General features: G+C 42.2%; 1 protein-coding gene across 1 annotated transcript in view; it reads right to left on the reverse strand.

Annotated features, from left to right (window-relative positions):
• Positions 1-106: 106 nt before the first annotated feature.
• tjp2a (tight junction protein 2a (zona occludens 2)) overlaps positions 107-22,451 on the reverse strand; it is a 37,145-nt gene continuing 14,800 nt past the window's right edge. The window contains exons 3-25 of the mRNA XM_080046993.1: positions 17,333-17,386; positions 13,415-13,539; positions 12,612-12,714; positions 11,302-12,064; positions 10,982-11,085; positions 10,323-10,476; positions 9,043-9,154; positions 8,542-8,678; positions 8,334-8,418; positions 8,038-8,188; positions 7,733-7,841; positions 7,156-7,375; positions 6,828-7,015; positions 6,632-6,727; positions 6,437-6,516; positions 6,124-6,334; positions 5,282-5,382; positions 4,777-5,001; positions 4,501-4,605; positions 3,378-3,581; positions 2,204-2,281; positions 1,821-1,906; positions 107-1,060 (exon numbers count right to left, since the gene is read on the reverse strand). Coding sequence (XP_079903119.1) covers positions 904-1,060; positions 1,821-1,906; positions 2,204-2,281; positions 3,378-3,581; positions 4,501-4,605; positions 4,777-5,001; positions 5,282-5,382; positions 6,124-6,334; positions 6,437-6,516; positions 6,632-6,727; positions 6,828-7,015; positions 7,156-7,375; positions 7,733-7,841; positions 8,038-8,188; positions 8,334-8,418; positions 8,542-8,678; positions 9,043-9,154; positions 10,323-10,476; positions 10,982-11,085; positions 11,302-12,064; positions 12,612-12,714; positions 13,415-13,539; positions 17,333-17,386 — 3,648 coding nt within the window. The 3' untranslated portion in view covers positions 107-903. The remainder of the gene's footprint in view (positions 1,061-1,820; positions 1,907-2,203; positions 2,282-3,377; positions 3,582-4,500; positions 4,606-4,776; positions 5,002-5,281; positions 5,383-6,123; positions 6,335-6,436; positions 6,517-6,631; positions 6,728-6,827; positions 7,016-7,155; positions 7,376-7,732; positions 7,842-8,037; positions 8,189-8,333; positions 8,419-8,541; positions 8,679-9,042; positions 9,155-10,322; positions 10,477-10,981; positions 11,086-11,301; positions 12,065-12,611; positions 12,715-13,414; positions 13,540-17,332; positions 17,387-22,451) is intronic.

Below are 22,451 nucleotides of genomic sequence, written 5' to 3' on the forward strand. Positions count from 1 at the left end.
TAAGCAAGACAATTCTACAAGGACTCACATTATCACTCGAGCTTTCAAAGTTTCTATTCCATGACATGTCAAAGAATATACATAAGAATACACAAATAAAAAAAAATTATGTAAAAAAAGATTTATGTAATTGAATTTGAGTCTGTTCTGAAACACTAAAGATATCACACAAAAAAAAGCAAAAATCACAAACTAACAGACATAAAAAAGAAGCTGATCAACATTGTCATTACCACAAGCTAGATGTTCCCATGTACAAAGACTTGGATATTTTATATAAAAACTACCAATGTGATATTGGCTGCAACTACACTAAAACAAACAGGAATTTGTGACATCATTTACCTGATTTTTTTTGCAATTAGTGTGAGAATGTTCAATTTAAGAACCCTGTGCCATCTATAGTTATGTTTTTAATCTCAGCTACAAGGCACTTTGAAAATATGCTGCTTACCACAATGCACACATATTACACAGTGTAGGGTATATTGTATATATACTGCTTACAGTATGTTGCAGAAAAACATGATTTGCTTGAGCCATAAATGTCACTGAGATACAGGAGATAGAAAGCGTGGCTAGTTGTTCATGTGATGTGGGCAATTAAAAGCTCACTTGTAACAAAGACCTTCAGACACAGAGGAAGAATATATATATACAGTGAAATATAAACTCTGTGAGAAGTATGTGGGTTGGTAAACCTGTGTACAGACCTGTGTGAAATACAACACGTACAGTATTGAAAAGTGTCTGTAGTTAGTGCTGACTCTGGCTATAGACAAAGTTCTGAGTGTCCACTTGCAGGTAAAGCTTCTATCCGAGCCGTTACCAAGGCAACACACACCATCTGCCTGTAGTGATGCTGATGTGGGAGGAATCCAGCTGTGTGCCTGGTTGCCGTGCCTACAGTTCAGTGTCATTGTATTTCTGTGGATTGTAGTATCCTCTCTTGGTCTGCTCGGCCAGCTGTCTGCGGTACTCATCCTCCTCTGCCTCGTGTCCTCTGCTCTCAGAGTGATGTGGTCTGAAGGGAGCCTGGGGCTCAGGGTTAGAGCTGGAACTGAACACACACACATCAATTATACTTTCATTAGATTTAAGTTTAGTAACATACAATATGTCAAAAAAGGGCCCATCCTGCATTTCAACAAACGTGGGGCCCAACTGGGGTTGGGAGGCCCTTGCGTGCACGCTGAGAGCCCCCAGATATTGGGGTATTATTTGTTCTTGGACACAGACAGACACATTTGCCCAAATGTCACAACAGAGAGGCCCTGAGGCGCTCAAATGCCCCTTGTATGACCTATGGAAAGTGGAGAAGTCCCCCAAGCTGACAGGTTGAATACATTGGTTTGAATAAAGATGTATTAAAGCACATTTAAGCACACCGAACAAAAAATCAGGGTTGGTTGCCCCCTCTTCACCCCCCGTGCATGCTACTGCCCACAGACGTAATAACTTCCCACTTACATTATTAACTGCAAATGTAATACAAATCTGCAGATTTTATTGTACAAACATAACAACAGTCTAGCACCAAAGTACAACGTAGTTTCCTTCAAACGTATTATTACAATTTCAGGGATTTATAATGTTAGCAGGATGGTACAATCTTAAGCTTTGAAAATTGTATTAACTTCCTACAAATGTAATACATCACTGTGATCGAACTCTGCAGCTTCTACAAATTGCTAACTATAAATGCCTTAATGGGAGGGGTCAATCAAGGTTAAATATCCCTGCGATTATTACATTATACATTACATTTACGGTTTATTACATTTGCTAAAACATGTCACAGAGAAGAGAGCTGCTCTCACCCTATTGGCTGAGGACGGTTGAGGTTGGGTTTGGGCAGTTTGATGGGGACGGCGTAGATGTCGGGATGCTTCTGGGCGATTTCCAGCTGTGTGGACAGAGGAGAGCAGACCCAGATATGTCACAACGAATGCAACATTTTAAGAAACACACACCAAGAGACATTCAAACTCTACATGGGCCCCAAGAGAGTTTGTTCAGCTCCATATTAGACAACTGAGAATTGCTGCTGTCCATACTGGTTGTAAAGCGGTCCCTACCCAATACACAATATGCTAAAGATGTTTTTTGTTCTTATCCCCAGTCACTATGCAGGACCAGGGCAGAGCTACATAACAGTGTCCTCCCTCAGGCCCTTATATTAAGATACACAGCACTGACTGACCCGAGCATTTTCTGCCTCTTGAAGCTCCAGTATCCTCTGCGCCCGGGCCAGGTGGTCCATCTTCTCAAAGGCTTTAATCTAGGAGGAGGAATGAAAGAATGGTCAAATAGCTTCCCAGTGTTGAGGATAACTAGTTTAGATACTGCTGGTGGGATTCATATACAAGTGAGCTAGTTGAATGAAATGCAGATGGCTGAACACTCATATGAACGATGATGAGTGATTATGGACTTAAAATGGCGGTCACGACCGATGCAGACACATTGAGTTACCTGGTCACCCATTCTCTATTTCATGATAGGAGCAATGAAAGCCAAAAGGGGAAGAAAATGAAGTAGAAATTATTTAATAAGTGAGTCAAAGTCTGTGTATTAAACATAATAAAACTGTTTAAATGCTGGATGAGCCACAATAATGTGTTTAGGGGAAGTATGAGGTTTAAAGGTCACCTATTATGCTAAATGCTCTGTGATAAGCACACCCCTAGATCCCCCTGAATCAAGTGGCAGTTAGATTCAGGGCCAATCAGAGCAAACAGTTTTTTATTTATTATTCTAAATGAGGTGGGGCTTAAAGAGAAAGGCTCTAAAAATGAGCGTTTCAGACAGAGGCTGAAAAGAGGAGATTCAGCAATGGCATGGTGAGATATATACAGTTTTTTTTTGGACACAACATCATGAAAACTGTTTTTAGTAGAAACCTAAATTACAATTTTAAACATGAAAATTAGCATCATATGTGACCTATAAAAAGGAGGGCAAGACGAATGCTGACACATTCAGTTACCTGGTCGCTCATTCTCTATTTCATATAAGAAGCAGGAAAAACAAAAGAGGAAGAAAATGAAGTAGAAATTATTTAATAACCGAGTCAAAGCCTGTGTATTAAACATAACAAACCGTTTAAGTAAAGGATTAACCACAAACATGTGTTTCTCAAAGGGAAACTGTTAGATTTAAAGGTTGAGTCAGCAATTCTGAGGAGCGCTTGTAAAAACCATGTTTTGTCAAAGTCAGTGAATATCTCTTCACAATCCACTACCTGTTTGGTAGGAAGGACAATAAGTCATTTTGACAACAAGCTTTTTCCAGAATCACTGGCTCCACCTTTAATGGGTCAGAACACAAACTTCTCTGTGGTTGTGAATAAACATAGTAATGATGATGGTGCTCACTTTTCCCAGGAATGACTTGCCAGCGGGGTCGTCCTCCTCCCTGGCACTGTGCTCCTCTGGTGGGTGTGTCAGTCGGGGCATGCTGGGCTTCAGGGCCACGGGAGGAGGGAGAGGTTTGTGTCCGCCGGCAGCGTCACTGCTGATGGTGCTGCTGGAGTGAGAGTCATAGCTCCGGGCAGAGTCCGTCCGAGCCTTTACCCGCACCTGGCACAGGGGAGACAGAGGACTGAATGACATTCTGAATGCTTTCAACTAGGGCTGTCAAATTAACGCGTACATTTCGATTAATTAATCACAGAAAAATTAACGCGATTAAAAAAATTAACGCAGATTAATCGCACTTCTATAATGCCCTTTGACACGGTGCATAAGTGCTGCGCAGCTGCACCTGTAGCCAATTGCTACCCGTACGGGTAGAAGGGAGTAAAATAAAGAGAGAAGCAGGGGACAGTGTGTCTCAATTTTGTTTGCTAGCTGTCTCGTCTCCGCATTAACGGACACCCACCCCGTGTGTGTGTATGTATGTGTGTGTGTGTGTGTCAATCTTTTTGCCTATGAGTACGACGATGGTAAATGAATCGGCTCAGTTGTGGGAGATGGAAAGTCGTCATTTAGTCTGCTTGTTTTTTTGCGAAAATTCGGCGCTAGTTCGAAACCTGACTGAGGGGAGGAGACAGAAGTTACGAGAGACGGGGAGAGAGAGAGAGAGAGAGAAACAAACTGTAGTAGGCTAAACAGCTGTTTATAAACAGGCATAAAAGTGTCATAAAAGTATGCGATTAATTTAGTTTAATTAATCACAGAGCCTGTAATTAATTAGATTATTTTTTTTTTCTTGACAGCCCTAGTTTCAACGCTTTATATAGCTTCCCCTTCTAATTAAATCCATAGACTGTATATAAAGGAGATACAAACGTGTGTTATGGCTACTAAACCTGCTTCAGGTCTTCAATCAGATATTAAGGCAAACTTGTTATATACTTTTTATCCTTCATCTTTATTTAAATTTTTGTTAAAAAAAATAATACGGTTTTGTGAAAAGAAAAACCAACATGTTTAAGGTTTTGAAAAAAAAAATATTTTGGTATCCTCTGTCTGACTCTGACATGTTAGACATTCTCACCTGTGGGGGATCGGGGACAAAGGAAGGTGGAGGACTGGGCTCTCTGTTCAGCATCTCTCTGCTCCCTGCTCTCCTCATACGAGCCCGCGGTTCAGGGTGAGGCTTCTGCACAGACAGACAGACAGACAGACAGACAGACAGACAGACAAAGGATGTCAGGGTCAGGTTATGCAAACCTACATGTTTTAAAACTGACCGAGAGTAAACGCTGGTGACTTGAGAATTAAAAGACACACAGTAGATCATATATCAGTATGTATCAGTGGTTCCTCAAACCTCGTCCGACAGCACGGGCTCTGATGACCGACTGATGGCCGACACCGGCTGGGGCTCGTCCATTGGCTCGTCCAGCTCGTTGTCAGTGTAAGCCCCGCCCTCGTCGGCTGTGTCTTCATAGTCACTGGTCAGACGGCTGTCCATGCTCAGGTAGTCTGCACTCATCGCTGACAGGTAGGACATGCGGTCGTCATGGAGATCCAGGTCTTCCTCTGTACCGTCCAACTGAGAGGAGAGGAGAGTTCATGTTATTTCCATCTATCCCCTGGAGTCCATTTTAATATATTTTTTTTTCCATAAACTATTTTTATTGAATTTTTAAACAAACAAACAATCACAACCACACACAATCCTTGAAAAAAAAAAAAAAAAAAAAGTACAAGCTAGTTATAACAAATACACACATTATTAACAATTGGGGAGTGAACTTAACTTATTGAAAAAGCCATTTTAAATGATTTTTAAAGTTTGAGCCAAGCCCGTCAGCCGCAGCAGGGTGACTCACCTTGCCCTCACACACCCACACAGCTCTGTCCTGCTGCTCCCTGATGGAATCCTTCACGCTGCCGTACCATGCGTCATTGGCCGAGTTCAGGTCGATAGAAGCTGGAGGTGCAGAAAAACAAGCAATGTGCAAAAGGGTAATGTGGGCTCAGAGGTATCGATCCAACAGTTACCATTCTTAACTCTATTCTGAAGGTTATTTAAGAAGTAGTCGTTCAAATGTTGTTAAATGTCTGATCCATGATAGTTTCTTCTTAAAAAAAAATATGCAGAATATGTATTTATACGACTTGTATGTAGTTATTGTTTTGTTTTTAAAATCTAAAAAGGATCTATCTAAACATTTTGGATGATAATATGGTGTAGAAATGAAATAAAGATTGCAACTGCTTCATCTAACATCTAGATTTTTGTTTTTTAAAAGGAATGCAAAACAAGTGTGCATAATTAGTAGTTAGATATTGAAAAATGTGTATATTTATTTAAAGATTTGATTAATCACATAAAGTGTCTCGCCTCAAATCGTCTTGGTCGTTTTTACCATTTAAGGTCTTGAATTATTTAAATCTGGAATCATCCATATCCAGCACCGTTACCTTTATACATTTATTATTATCATGGCTGCAGAGTAAGAGCCAGATTCATACCTAATACTAACTATCAAGTTAAATTGATCTGTTAGGTTGGGTAGGACTCGATATGTTTTTTTACTTCCTCCTACCCCCTTTCGAGCATGTTTCTTTTTTTGGCATTTAGTTTTTTAATTATTCATCTATTGCTATTTTTATTTTTTTTATTCTATTGCTTGCATGTTCCAAATAAAGACAATCAATCAATCAATACCAGTGAAGAGGTGAGAGCAGGTCTTCCTCAGCTTGACGGACTGTTCGTAGAGTTTGCGTGCGCTGCGGCTGGAGCCGGGCACCAGGCGGTTCCTCATGGTCTTGACGCCCTGCTTGCTGTCCGGGTTGAGGAAGACCACGATGGGATACCACTGGGTGTAGTTCAGAGTGTCCACTGCTTTGGGAGTCACATCCAGCAGAGCATGGAGGTCCTGGAAGAACCAAGTGGAAGATGGTTGAATGTTAGATGGAGGTAACAATATTCTCATAAAGCGGCAGTTTAAAATAAAAAAAAGTGTTATAGTATACCATACCTGTTCAATGATTTGTCTGATGGTGTTTAGTCTCACCACTCCGGAGGATTTGTCAGTTCCTGCATCTTTGGGTTCCGTTTCTGAGAGAAGAAAGAAATGAATAACAACGCAGAATGACGTACATGTTCACACATCCCTCATCCTAAAATACTCTCAATGCGATTTCAATAAAGAGGGGATTATGTCTGGACTTACTGGCGACGACGTACTGGTCGGGCATGTCGTTGGCCAGTTTTTCATTCACTGCATCAGAAATGGGCCCAAATATCACCACAGGCCTCCTGAAACCAGCTGACGGGAACATTAAAAACAGGACACATATTTAGTCACAGGAAATACACGGGACACATTGAAAATATATGTTGTGCAAGACAGCAATAGTTATGGGTACCTTCGCGTAAGACCACTCTCTCGTATGCAGGGAACCGTGTGGTGATGGGGGCTGCGCTCAGGTCTTCTCGGCTCTTGCGCATGTCTTTCTTCTTGGCCGCCCGTTGACCCCTCAGCCTCCAGAAGTCTCCTCTGTCGTTACCTGACGCCGCCCGAGCAGCATTCTGGACGTTGGACATTTGCTCGGCTCTGAGACAAAATAAAAAAGGTGATTAGAAGCCAGTGAAATGCAAACACTGACATTACAGATGCACATATATTATCCCAATTCATAAAAAAACACTTATCCGTGGATACATAAGTAACCCATCCTCTCCACCAGAACACACCTGCTCTTGTTAGGGATGATTCCTTTCTCCAGCAGCTGGTTGTTTTTGTCAGAGCGGATTGCCAGCCAGTTCCCCAGTTTGCCGTCATAAAGCGTGTCAGTCACTTTGAAGATATCTCCTCTGGTGAAGGGAAGGCTCTGAGGAGCCTCCTTCTCATACTCAAAATGTGTCCTGATGAAGAAAGAGTCGCCTCTGCCGGATGCTAAAACGTCCTTGTACACTAATAGAAAAAATAAAAAGTGTATTGTAGATTTATCTGCTCACTGAATGTAGCCAAAGATCTCACATACGTCTTTATTGCTATAGAGCATGCAACCAGATCTGAATAGCAATCAGTGTGGCCAGTCAGTAAATCAGCAGTATATTGATGTTGCACCTTTTTTTGAGCTACAACGGCAAAAGGTGTTGAATTAATTTATGCCTTTTATTAAGTTGACAGGTCTTTTGTCAGATTTATTGTGTGGTTAAAATATCTATTTGGTGTCTATCCATCTATCTTTTTTAACTATGTTGTGATTACTAGATTGAAGTATGCGTATTAGTGTTATAAGTGGACATAATCTATAAAGCACAGTACCTTCAGGTTTGCTTTGAGCGAGAATGGTTACATCTTCTCCTTTGGGAATCTCCAGCAGGTAGAGAACGGCATCCTCACGCACCATGCCTCTGAAGTCCATGTTGTTCACCTGAAATACCATTACAACAGAGTGGTATAGTACACAGTGGATTACAGCATAAACAACACATTGATTAAAGCTATTTAAAAAAGGGGAGTATGATATCAGAACACTGGCAATGGAGTCTTGTCTTCATGCTATGTTCACTGTGCTAGTCAATACTTGGTGGCTCCCCTATGGCTATCAAGTTGAGAAGGAGTTTTACCTTCATGATCTGGTCTCCTGTCTGGAGCCCCTCCTTCTCGGCAGCGCTGTCCTCCTGAATGCCAGCGATGAAGATGCCCACGTCATTCCCCCCTGCCAGCCTCAGACCCACACTGTCACCTTTATGGAAACGCACCATCACTGTGTTCGGCCTGGATGCACAAAGCAAACATTTCATTATAGATACAAATTGTATTCAGCTTTAGGAATGGATTTCACATAGAGAGCTGATCAGACAGATGTGTGGTCAAAGCTCTAGACAGTGTCAGCCTGACTATCCAGCTGTGATGTACTGACCCATAAACCTCCAGGTCGTCCACGCCGGGCTTGAGTGGCACTTTAGGAGGAAGATGAAACTTTGGGGCCACGGTGACTGCTGGGGCTGCAGGGAAACAGAAAAGAAACACACGTGTCCATGTTTTTCCAGGTGCTGCTAACATTTCCATCTACTCAAAACTAGTTAATGGTCTAAGCTTTATCTATTGAGAAGGAGACGGGTGTTTACTTGGCGGGCTCTCTGCTCGTGGCTCCTCCCTCTCTGCCTGCAAAGGGGGTGTGTCTTCCACAGCTCTGTCCATCCCTCTGAATGGTGTCGGCATTCCGCCCATTTTTGCCAGCCTGTTGGTGGGTGTGTCCTCTTTGCTAAGATTCCAAAATGTATGAATGAGAAAAATCTGTTAAGAGGACATTCTTGTTCAGCAGGTTTGTTAAATTCAGCATAGGAAAGCTGCATTCCCTAACAACCTAACAAACATCCTATCAAGATGGCAGAAAAAATGGCTGACCAAGAATAAATGCAGTAAAAGTTGAACATTTAAGAACTCAGACAGATTTAATGTGAAGAATGTGCTCAGCAACAGAAAGCATAAATCGACAATATCCTGCATTATCCTGATATTCTGCTGTTTGTAGCATACTGATACAAAACCCGGACATAATTTTCCGACCACATTAACGCCCTACAATAAAGAGTGTGTGTGGCTCAGGATTGGATGGCAGCGTATACCTGGGCTTCTCTCTGATCCTCTCATTGGAGGAGTGGGAGGAGAGGTCGGACTGGGGAACTCGCCTGTCATCCTGTGGGGAGTAGGACCGGTATGACTCGATCTCCGAGATATCTGAAACAACAACAACAAACAGAGAGAAATATCATGACCTTTTCCAAAGCAGCTCAAGTGTCTGTGGGCTGTTTGGGGTGAAGTATTGTCTTCAAGTTGAGGAAATATGACTCATAACATGTCCAGCAGAAAAACAAGTTCTCTCTTCTTTCTACATTATATAAGGTGGCTTTAAGATGATTCAAACGGCCCACAGGTCATGGAGGCAGAAAAGGGCACAAACTATCAAAAAAAGGGGGCCACACAAATGAAGGTCACATCAATACACAAAGTGAAGTATACACAGTTCATCTCAAGGGGCTATTGCCAATAAAGAATTTGAATTTTTGTTCAAGACAAAATGTATTTTAACATGAAGAATATTAAATAGATGCCTTTCAGGTGATTTGAACATTGCAGAACCAAACAAGAAAATATATATTTATAATAAATTATATAAAAAAAAAACATTCTATTGTTTTCTTTTCATCTTTCCATAAAGGACCTCTGGGTAGCAGAAACCAGCACGGGCAGTTGCGGTGCTAACATTAACATAATGAAATTCTGTCAGACCCAATAGCAGGATTATGATGGCGGATTAGCTCACCCTGCCTCAGGCAAGTGAGCACTTTCACATATGCAGACTCTCTCTCTCTATCTCTCTCTACAACACACACACACACACACACACCCACACAGACTCAGACACACACGGTCCCAAAACCAGACAAACTGGGTCACAAGTCTCCCGGGTGTTCCACCCCCTCCCTGCAAACATTTGGTCAACAGACAATCCACTCACACCACTTATCTAGATTGAACCCGACCAATCGTCGCGCCCAATATGGTCATGTGACAATAAAAACAGGTATAAAAGAGTGAGTAATCATTGGTGGAGGAATAAAGATGACAGTTAGAGTTAGGGTGTGGATCTCTCTGGTTAGCTCGTAGTGCTAGTGTTGCTTTGTAAAATAAATTGTACACATTAAACATTCAAATGAAACTAAACTGATGTGTGTAAAACTTTTATTGTATGAATGCAACACAGCTTTGGTGAACAAAATACAACAAGGTTTATCCACAGTTGATTATATGAGTTTCATGATCGGTGGGGTTTACATATGGTGATGATGATGATGGCGTGCCTCTACACTTGGATAGGACCTGCTGCTTTTTCAGAATCTCTCACCATCGAGCTCTGAGTCGCTGTCCACCATGGGAGGGACTCGGATCAGAACCTGCCGACGGTCTCTCTGCACCACCAGCTGCAGCTTCCCACGAGACTTCTCTATCAGCTTCCCCGCGTCGCTGAGGGACAGGTTCTCTGTCACTGTGCCGTTGATCTGACAGAGACAGGAGACAGGGAGACAGATGCTTAGGATGGGGCTAACTAGAAAGAATAACAATGCAGGTGTGTTCTAAAACAGAATCGTAATGGAGGAAGAGAGGGATTGTGCTCAAGTCGCTTCTTAGATAGATACAAGGCATCCGCATTTTTGGACTATTCCCCCGATACACAATATATAGTCCCTGCAACATATGTCAGCATGAATATTACATGACATGAAACAACATCTTCTTTAAACTCATCAGTGATTTGTATTGGAAAAATTGAGAGTGCGACAGAAACCAACACCAGACTCTCAAAAACATTATAAGACAATTTGTAAATGGTCATAATAATGATTCAATATATCCTGTGTAGAACATGTTGTGATACATCACCCAACACTACTGAAAGGTTTTGCTGCTTTATTCTGTTCTTTGGTTCTGGACTGTTGGTCAATACATGGGCTTTCCTTCAGAGTCTAGGAACTTGCCAAGAGCATTTTGACTCTTTGACCGTACCTTTAATATAATGTCCCCTTCCTGCAGGTTCCCATCTCTGCTGGCAAGTCCTGTGCTGGTCATTTCTTTGATGAAGAGCTGACTGCCCAGACGGAGCCCGTATTCTGGAAGAGATAGTGAAAAAAAAAAAAGGTTTATAGAACATCAACATATAAACCAGTCTATACCAGGCTAGACTTATCCTGCTGGACTTTACTATGAGTTCTTTATGGTTAAACTGAGTCTAACCTCCATTGTTAAGAGGTCAGTTAGACTATTTGTTTTACTGGTCTGACAAACAAACAATAGTAACTAGTATCAAACGTTGGGAGTGTTCTCACCTTCGTTGGGCCGGTTTTTGAGCAGCAGCACGTTCATGGGTTTCTCCAGAGGCTCCAGGTCTCTGGCGGGGCGGGCCAGAGGGATGGGCAGGGCGGGGGGAGAGGGAGAACGCTCCAGACGGTCTCTGCTGCCGCTCCTCTTCATGGGCTCTTCCTTCTTCCTGGGGAGGGGGTCGCGGCCTCGTTCCAAGCTGTGATCGCGCCTGTGTCCTCTGGGCGGGGGGCTGTGGCTGTCTCGTCCCCGGGGCAGCTCCGGGCTGTCTGCGCGGTCCAGGGCTCGCTCGCTACGGAAGCGTCGGTCGGGGCTGAACTCCCGGTCCAGAGCCCTCTCGCTGCGGTAGCGCCTGTCTGGACTGTGGTCCCGCTCTAAAGCCCGCTCGCTGCGGTAGCGTCTATCCGGGCTCAAGTCGCGGACCTTCAGGTGGTCGTTCCTGATGTGGCGGTCGGGGCTGGGCTCTCGGTCCAGTGTGCGGCCTCTGCTGCCGTCTCTGCGGTAGGGCCGGTCTGGGCTCAGGTCTCTCTCTGTGCTGCGGCCTCGTTCCCTCCTGTCGTAGTCCCTCTCCCGGGTGTGGTAGCCTGAGTCTGTGTAGCCGCCCCCACCGCCCCGCTCCCTCTCCAGGCTGTGCTCCCGCCCGCTGTACGCACTGCGCCGGTCCTGGTCGTAGTTGTAATCCTCGTTGTAGTCGTTGTTGAAGACTCTGTCGTCAGGTGATGGCGGACGGTTCAGCATGTTGACCGGAATCTTTCTGGGTCTCTTGACTGTCTGTTTGTAAACAGAGAAAATAAGAATTCAATCAGGACAAAAGGGTCAGAGGTTTTAACAAACAAATCAATAAATCCTACTTCTTTAATAAATGATGTATTGGAGTTTTTAGCCTTTTTTGGGAGGTGAAAGCAGTAGGGCTGGGTATTGCTAAGGACTTCACAATACGATACGCATCACGATACACAGGGCACGATATGATAAATCACGATATGATAAATCACGATACATTGCGATATTACACAGTACGCTGAAAATGTCAAAACAGAGCTGAAATAAAAGTTGCTGTGTACAACCTGGGTAGTCTCAATGCATCAATTTATATTAATCATTCAGTGGATGAATTGAATAAAAGAAAATGAAATAGAAGACTTTAATTCAAATTCAAAACCCATATCGATTTTTTAGCACCGCCCTAGATGGCAGAGAGACAAAGGTAAAATTCTGGGAGAATTAGGGGGATAAGTAAATGTGATTAGATTTCCTGAGCCAGTTCAACAGCATAACCACATTTATTTATTCTCAACAAACAATAAGGTGAACTTACAATTTTGGCCACCTTGCCACACTTCCTGAGGGTCTGCACAGCGAAGGAGTGCATGGCTCCCTCCATGGGGATGACATTCACCTGCACCACTCGGTCATTCTCACTGAACACAAAAACACATGGTTGAGTTACACAAGCGAAATAGTAACTTCTGGAAGGCTATGGATGAATGGGACAGACAGGAACGTCTGTTTTTGGAAATTCCTGTGGATTAATAATGATGATTCCTTAGATGGATGAAAGAATCTGTACATCAAATATATTTTTCTTCATGAATATGTCATGGTTAAGTGATTCCATTCTGAATTGGAACTATCGATACCTTGATTTCGATACTGGTTCCTGCACAATAAACAATGAAATCAGTTTTAACAAGAGGACATTACACATTATGGTTACAAAGTCTCAGCTCATTGGCATTTTTACAAAATATCAATAAACAAAACTTTAAATAAACTGAAATCGCAGTAACTGCCTTCAGATTACCACAAATGTCCTATCTCCTGTGCCACTCAAGTTCCACATTTTTTGATACTGGATGGTATCAAGGCATTTCGGTCGGTGCCAACAACGTATTGAACTTCAATAATCAGCCCTCATTATAACAGATACATTGGTGTGTTAAAGCTAATTCTCAGACAGCATCAGTCATAACAGAATGACAAGTTTAGACAAGAGATGGATGTGTTTGTCCGTATAGTCGTATTAAACGTCAAACTGCTTTACAGTTTGCAAACGTTTTCTGAGTGCAGTGTATGGAGTCGTGGGATTTATACTAAGTAATGTGAAAGAGCAGCACGCACAACAACAAGCCGTCAGCCGGTCCTCCCTGCAGGACATCAGACACCACGATGGACGTCTCTCCACTGTCCTCGTTGGGGTTGTCCCGCCCCCCTGACACCGCAATGCCGAAGCCCATCTTGGAATCCTGAGAAACAGAAAAAAAAAGAAAACTTGTAAATCATGTGGAGTCTTCATCTATTCTGTGTGAGCGTGTGTGTGTGTGTGTGTGTGTGTGTGTCTGTGTGTAAAATCCAGTAATCCCTGTGATGTGTGTCAGCTCAGACGGTCTTATCTTGGCTTTCTGTGCATTGTACGCTGCGATTAGAGGGATTCTGATTGTGATTACACTGGAGCCATGAGTGAATACATTCAGCATATATATTTATCCTCTGTAGCCGTGCTTCACGTGAGATTAACAGCGTTTCATGTTTTGGAAAGCTGTTTAGGGCTTCAAACGATGCTACCTGCCACTGCTCCAGTTTGCCCTGATGAGATTAGGCTAGAGATTTGATGACCTGCTCTCTTTATCCCCTCCCTTCCAGCTGTACTTGCAAAAAACCAATACAATTCTCCACTTCCCTCTGTGTCTGGCAGATGGCCATGGAGGCAGTGGGAGGGAGACAAACAGAGGCCATAATGAAGGAACACAGGAGAGGACCAAGAAAACAGACTCTTTTTACCTGATAGAAAAACTATTACTCCCGGTGATTAAAGTATCAAGAAAAATCTAAATTACTATAACCAGATTTTAGCAGTCAAATGTGCCAGATTTTCCGGACCTTAGCTCTGTTTTTGGTTTTAGAACAACGCATATTTAACATGGTTTTATGAGCCTAAGGCACCAAAGAGATTCTGAAGCCAATAAAAAACTACTAAGGTGAAACCAAATGGTTTTAAAAAGGCAACATCATATTTTGTCTATTTTCGTGTTCAAATTTGTAATTTGGGTTTTTACTAGAACTTGTTTTCATGGTGTAGTGTAAATGCCATTTCTGAATCTCCTTTTTTCAGCCTCTGTCTGAAATGCTCTCTATGAGTGTCTGCCTCTTTAAGTCCCGCCTTCCAAAAACCCCAGTCTGCTCTTATTGGCCATGAATCTAACTGCCGGTGTGAATTTAACTGAAAATTCCGGGCTATCTGGGGGTGTGCTCATCACAGTTGGAGGTAGTGCTAAATTAGGCTGGTAATTAAGGGGCGTGGCCTTATGACATCATAGGAGGAGGTTAAATCCGACAGGGGTTTTTGAACACAGAAAGGTGGAGGTGGAGAAAGAGAGGGCTGTTTTTTCTCATACTTTGGGAGTCTCTAGACATACCACACCATTTAATGTTGAAAAACCACAGCAATGACTGCAGATTGAACAAAGCCTGACCCTATGTTACACCATCTGGCCAGTGATTTTGGGATTTCATGGTGTACATCTGTTTGTGTGTACTGGGATATCTGTGAAGACTTTTTAATAAAGCACAAATACAAATACACATGACTCGTATTCAAGTAAAATATGTACTGCATTTTTTTTCTGGGGAAGTGACCCAATAATATTGTAAATTGAACATGGCAATGTTTGGTGATTATGGTTATTTTTTCATTGTGGCTGAATGTCACTTAAATTTATTAAAAGGAATATGTTGAATAAAAGCAGAAGCTTGTTGACTGATAGCTGTGTGTTCTGACCACATTAAGATCAGGCTTGTGAGCATGTACCCTGCTCCAAGGGGCTGTTGGAAGTTAAAAACAACATGCAGAATTTCTTCTCTTGCAGATCCTTCCACACATTGCCTACTTTAGTTTAGAAAGACATTGTGCTCAGAGGTATTATATCAAGCCTTGCTTTGTCTTTTCGCTAGTGAAATCAGAGTCCATTATTTGCCTCTGTGTTTGTATCCTATCCTCCATGACTTCTATTTATTTATTTATTTTACTCTGCATCAAGTAATCTGACCCTTCAGTACGTATATTTTAAACATAAGCAGTTCATCTGTTGATTCAAATTGCGTGCAGCACTCTCTTCTGCTCTCCATAATGTTAAGTCTGCTGCTATAAATCAATGAATAACATTCAGGAGTCTTTGTGTTTCCTCTAAGGTTTGTAAAATATTCTTTATTCTTTTACCTGCTTTAAGTACTTGAGTGTTTGTCTGCCTTTGTCATTTTTCCCCTTCAAATTTCTCTTTTGATCCTTAACCCACAAATAAAAATCCACCACTTGTCTGATTGTGCCTAAATTTACATCCCAATGAAGCCTCTTTGATGTCTAGAGATAAACCTATTTAGACGTGCTAGTGCCCAGTTACCACAGAGAGAAGGGGAGAAGAACAAGTGGATGTAGAAAACAGAGTGTGACAGCTGGTGGTGGTGGGGTTGAGAGTCGGGGGTCATAAGCCTGCAGCAGCACAGGACCTTTTTTGCACTAAATCTGCTTTTCTGGCTTTGATGAAGCACGGCATGAGACAATGAGCTCCTAATGATGATTACCTAAGCCCGACTGGTTCTCTCTGCAGTATGCAAACATCATACATTGTTAACATTAGCAAATTGAAGAACCTGGTTCACTATAGGCTGTAGATTTTTTAGACGTAACAATGAATTAAGGATTTGATTTAGAGACATGAAATGTGGCTGTGACAAGCAATCAGTTCTATCAAATAAAATGTGTCAGTTGCACACTACGGAAATTGTTAAAAGCAGAAAGCTGGCTCTGAATGTTTGATCAATCAAGTTGATCAATAGTTCATGATTTCAATTGTAACCTTGCCAATTCAGAAAGTACTTTATTAAAGCAACGCTCCTGTACAGTTGCTTATGTTCAGATTATTAGGCATTTTTGTTCAAAAAATGTATATATTATTTCCCAAAGTACGATATAAAAGGAAGTATTGCTTTGGTATAGGTCAATCCCACAGTCCTAAACACTATACTGACTAGATTCTTCCAAATTTAAATCTTCATTTTGCAAATACATGATACTTAAGTACCAAAATGATATTGTGAAAGCTGTAACATGCTAATAATTTGTATTTTTACTCAATAATAGATCACATTTTAGTGAGATCTGAATCACAGGTTGAAAGTATGATTCCAAACTCCTCCTGCAGAACCCCACACCAAAACCCAGCATTTTCTGACCCTTACCAGAAAACACCAACATTTAACTTATGTAATTTTTTTTGCAACAACCTTTGAGCACACCAACAATCCAAATTATGAATTTGATATGACAAACTTTTTTTTCAAAGATTGCCTTATTATACGGCTATATAGCAAACATGGAGAAACATTAGCAGTTAGCAGTCATTTGGAGTGGGGTGGTGTTTCTACCTGATGAATGGACTTATAAGTCCAATATCCCCCCTCATTTTAGCTGTGCTTTGCACTCCACCAACTCCAGAGGGAAATACTCTATGTAGCCCTTTAGCTGCTCAATGCTCCAACTGTTTTTCCAGTTCTGTATCGATGTAATTGGTTTTTCTCAATACAGGAAGCTTAGGAGCTCATTTGACTGTCAGGCTAATTGATCAAAATTTGGAAATTTAAATAATTAAAGAATCTGTGGATGATTGCATACGTCAGAGGACAAGGGAATGTCACGTACAGTTGAAGTCTTATCACCGTTTGCTGACAGAAAAGTTTCAAACTAATAATTGAAATGCTCTCTCTCTTATTGGGTCTATGGCTACAATGTAACAGCTCTGGAAACAAATCAAGAGACCACTCCAAATATTCAGTGTCTCTTGTTTTACTATTTATAAGAATATGTTTGAGTAAAATAAACATTTTGGTTTTATTCTATAAACTACTGACACCATCTACCAAATTCCCCCCCAACATATTGTCATTAGGAGCTTTTCCTTTCAAGTAATGTAGAGATGAAGATTTAAGAAATCCAGACTGGTCCCTTCATTTTTCCAGAGCTGTAGTTGTGAATGATGGACTCACCCTCTGCAGGGTGACGGTGTACTGCTCCCACACGGTCTCCTCCATCGGTGGGTTCTGTGGAACGATAAGAAAAGGTTATCAAGGCTAGTTTCTCAAGGCTAGTTTCAAATTGGTGTTACCAGATTAATGATATATTACGTTATATAACGATCAGTTGAATTCATTATCCAACCATGCTGTTGTTACACCATGCAGGAGCTCCCAGCACAACAATGACAGGCCTCTACAGGGCCGTTCACTACAAGCTCTGCTAGGAAACTTCTGGCTCATGGTTGATTAAATATTGATGAGAACATTTTAACATCAGCTCGCTTCCTCTAACAAGCACTTAAAGATAATTTTGAACTCAGCAAGCCACATGACAATTACTTTTTTTTCACTCTCAATTATTGAATAATCCTCTTTAATGACTTGTTAAGACTCATGGGTCCACTGCAGAGCGAGTTATGAAAGTTTTGTTTTTTGTCCAACAGCGTCAACCTTCAAAAAAGGTATCACATTGTATTAAACAGAGAAAAACAAGCAATGTTTTCATTGAGAAGTCAAAACAAGTATTTCTTGCCATGTTTTCTAACTTAGCATTATTAGTTGATAAGCAGTTTTCCTGTGAAGAGACTCCAATCACACAATCAGTCATCCATCAGTTATGAAGTACAAACAAACTTCTGTTAAAAATATAGCATCATTTAGGGCAAAAGTTTGTTGCATTCATAAAACCCTGATGGAACCTCAGCTTTTCTACAAACATAAACCACTGAGTTACTTTGGTTGTGACTACTCTTACATCCTTTTGAAATCACCATAATTCATTTGATCCCAAACATCATCCTTTTCAACAGTTAATGCCACTTTTCTGCCATTGTAGATCCCTCATTTCAGAATAAAAGTCCAATCAAATCAACTTAACCCATTTCTGAAACACTCCGGTCGATAAAAAAAAAAAAACTCAAAAACACTCAAGTCAAGTCCTTTGCCCTGGCCACAGAACTGATCAAATCTGCAGATAAAGACACTCACGATTCCCTGGAGGATCCGTATGGTCTTGACGGCATGGGCCCATTTCTTGTGCAGGCTGACAACGGTCTTCATGGCTGCCTCTTGTCTGAACTGCGTCTCTCCCTGTTCACCTCCAGCTGTGCTCTGTCAGACCAATGTGCGCCACAGCCTCCTCCATGGCAACACAGCTGTACAACCACCAGCAAGCAGCTCTCTCCCTGCATCTGCCTGCCTGCCTGCCCTGCCCGCCTGCCTTTGACGTAACAGGGATTCTGCTGGCCTACATTCAGCACAAATCCCACCGTCTGCACACAGTGTAAACATACACAGACACACACACCGACCAACTCCTCCACCGGCACGCCCTGATTAAATTCCAGGATTTTCATCCACGAAAAAAAAACAACACCAAAAATCAGCCAACAAATGTCGGATCTGATATCTGCTCCGACTTGTAGGACAGAGCAGACTCACTTCAAAAGTTTGAGAGATGATTAGCAAATACAGACCAACTAGGAATTTTGTGGAAAGATCAATTAAGAGTTACCCCGGAATTCCACTGGCTGCGCGTGCGGTGTCCAACGGTTTTGCTCCGTGCGCCCACGTCCGTCAATACCCACCGGCTCCGTTTTCAAAGCAGGCACGGCCAGCTCCGCTGAACAGCTGGAGTCGCGAGAACGAGGAGTTCCCGCGGTAATAAAAGTGACGGGCGATCGCTCTTGATAATATGATTCTCCTATATGGTATTTACACAACAACGAACGCACGGAAGGTTATTGTTCCCATCCGAACGAGTAAAAGAACAGTGGACATGCTTGTGTGTGTCTCTGTTTTGAGAATGTCACCTGCAGTGAACACCGAGTGTCTTATTTTGAAAATTATCCGGAGGTTTTATTGTTTTGTCGGCGCCTGTGTTCCTGTCTATCTCGATGTGTTTTGTGCTCAATTGATGCGGTGAGCTCTGGCATCCGGCAGAAATAGAAGCAGTGCGTATTTCACCGGAGAGCTGGAGCAGCAGCGGAGCAGAGAGACGGTGCAGCGGACGTGGTGGAAACTCACCCACTGACTGCTCTTAATTGTATTACTGTTTCTGCCGTGCTGGAGCGGAGAAGGACCGGAGAGGCAGCCGGTGGAATTTGGCCTTTAGTTGTAGCACAATGGTTGGGATTTTGAGTGGTTGTTGTTTTGGTTGGTACCTGAAGTTAAGAGTGTGGCGCTCAAATCTCATGAGGAACGGGGGCACCACTCAGGCTGGCAGCTAACCCTTCATAACACACTTTTATCATCTTCTGATCTACTAGGGAAAACCCAATGACTAGCAGCAGAGAGCAGTTGGGACTCAACTACTAGTACTAGTAGTGGACTGCTTGCAAATTAAGTAGGAGGGATAAATCCTGATTGGTTGGCATTTCTTATTTTGAACTTGAGAGCCAATAAGAAGCCTCAAAGCCCTCTGTCCTCTCCTCCTGATTATCATTGTGTCCTAGTTAACTAGTGGACATTTTGGACCACACTCCTTGTCTAGAAAATCCAGAACAGTCCCTAGTGAACAAGAGAGTTTTTTTGTTGTTGTTTATAGGCCTACTCATTAAAGGAATAGGTCAACATTTTAAATTGTTGGCCTTTTTCGTCACTCTCCCAGGGTTTTTCCTGCATAGAGACATTTTTGGCTCCCACCAAAGAGGATTTCAACAGCGGCAAAGGAAAATCACCACCGCCAAAATGATACATTTTAAGAAGAAAAATGTGGCTATTTAAAACCTCTCAGCCCCATTTAAGTCATCCTTCTTGTAGGGCTGGGCAATTCATTTAATTTCGGCTTCACTCGATCATGAAAACAAAATAATCATAATAAAACCATGATTGTGCTGCACACCGTGACTCTTCTTTCAGCTGTGAGCTCCGCTCCACCCCCACCTGAATTTTGAAGTAGAAAGGTAAAACCAACTGTGTTGTCTGAAATCACTTTGTTTTTGAAACAGACTATAATAGTGTGCTAGATATGTCACACGCAGCCACGCGAGTCACGTGTCATATGCGGCTGTGAATAATTTTTTTCTAAAAGGCAAACAGCACCGTAAACACCAATTTGTTAAATCACTTTTTTTTTTTTTTTTTTAAGATTATTTTTGGCATTTTCAAGCTTTATTTGATAGTACAGAGTTGAAATGGGGAGACAGAGAGAGAGGGGGGATGACCTGCAGTAAAGGTCCATGGGTCAGATTTGAACCCGTGATCACTGCAACGAAGGCCGGAGCCAATATGGTACGCGCTCTATCCACTACGCCACCGGAGCGCCCCGAATTTGTTTAATCACTTTAATTACATTTTTCAGAAACCGTTACTATGGGGCGCCTTTAGCTCAGTCGGTAAGGCGTCCCCCTCCCGGGCCGGGCCCAGCAGCAGACCCGGGTTCGATTCCCGCCCGCGGTCGCTCTCTGCATGTCACTCCCCTCTCTGCCCCATTTCACCTCTGTCTCTCTGCACTATCAATAAAGCATAAAAATTAGGGCTGGGTATCGTCAAGGACTTCGCGATACGATACGTATCACGATACACTGGTCACGCAGTGTTTCCCACAGAATTTTTTGAAAGTGTGGGGGGGGGGGGACCCCGACCCCCCTAGGGGGGTCCGGGGGTATGCTCCCCCGGAAGAAAATTTTGTACCTTTTTAAATGTTAAATGCATCAATCTGGTGTACTTTGAGGAACACTATTCCTATATAAATGGTGATTAAGATGGAGTTTAACACACTTATCAATGGTTAATGAATAAATAATTTTCTATGATACACATTTGAGCCATCAAAAAAATGAAGCAAAGGTGGTGGTTACCTGTGGTTCAAAAGAGTGAACACAAGCGCCCTTTTGTTTTATTAGATTGTTGAATTACTAGTACTCAAATAACTGTGACTACAATCACGAAGGATAGCTCACAATATTCTTTCCAGCAGAGGGTGCTCAAAGAGCGCAGAATGAATTGTGATGGAAAAATTGCTCGCGATCAGACATACAGATGGTAATTTTCCTACTTACTAGGGATGCACCGAAATGAAAATTCTTGGCCGAAACCGAATAAAATTAAACAGTTGGCCGAAACCGAATACCGAAAGAGGCTTTTGCAGTTTTGTTTTTTATTTAGTCAATTACTTCAACATTGCATACATGAACTCCCAAATGTTCTCCTCAAACATAGCCTACAACTAAAAAGCAACCCTAAATAAATAATTAAACAGTAAAACCTTCAAATCTAAGAGTAAAATTAATAATTTACTAGGAATTAATTTGTGAACCTCTCACTGATTTTTACCTCATGACTTATATGAGGATGAATCTACAAAAAGATTGACTTAGGCCTATTGCCGTTCTTCATTTTTTGCAGTGCAGGTTGAGTTGCTCTAAAAAAACTGCACCACAGCTCCCACCGTAATGTTCAGACTTCAGAATTTGCTTCAAAGCCCTGATCATAACAATGAGAGGCTTTAAACGATGTCCATGCTTAGGAGGTGATTGTAACCTTTTTGTCTGTAGACTGAAAGTAACGGAGGGAGGCGGCTTGCTGGACATGTATTTAGTCGCGCTGTCAGTTTGCCGACTTGGCTCTGTGTACTCAGGCTCGAGAAATGCAATCAGACCGTAGGAGCCTTTTCCCCCAACAGCGCTAACGGACAGGATATCTCCGGTTATCATTTTAGATGTCAAACTAAAGTTTTTTTTGCGCGGCGGCCCTCACCGGCGAGGTGTCACTCTGAGTGACACCGTTACCATCTGTCACACTGTCACAGAGTTTCACCGGGTGAATCGCTGCTTCGCTCGCGCAAGGCTTTTGTGTTTCTATGGTGATTAAACATCAGTGTTGGACGAGCGTTTTAACTTTATGCTGCATTAAGCATTGCACTGTCTGCGCCGTGTTTCATCCAGTTTGAAAAAATTCTCCCACACTGGACTCTGACATTTTCATGCACGCTCCAAACTGCTCCTGCTGCGCGCTCACAAAGAGACGTGGCTCGCATACACGGTTACGTCTCTCTTTACTGCCATTTCCTGGTTTACCAGCGCGCAGCTCTTTTAAAAACATATTTCCTTAGTGTCATTTAGTTCGCCAATTTTCGGTAATGTTGTTC

This window comes from Ammodytes marinus (genome assembly GCF_949987685.1).
Source record: "Ammodytes marinus genome assembly, chromosome: 18".
Lineage (NCBI taxonomy): Eukaryota > Metazoa > Chordata > Actinopteri > Uranoscopiformes > Ammodytidae > Ammodytes > Ammodytes marinus.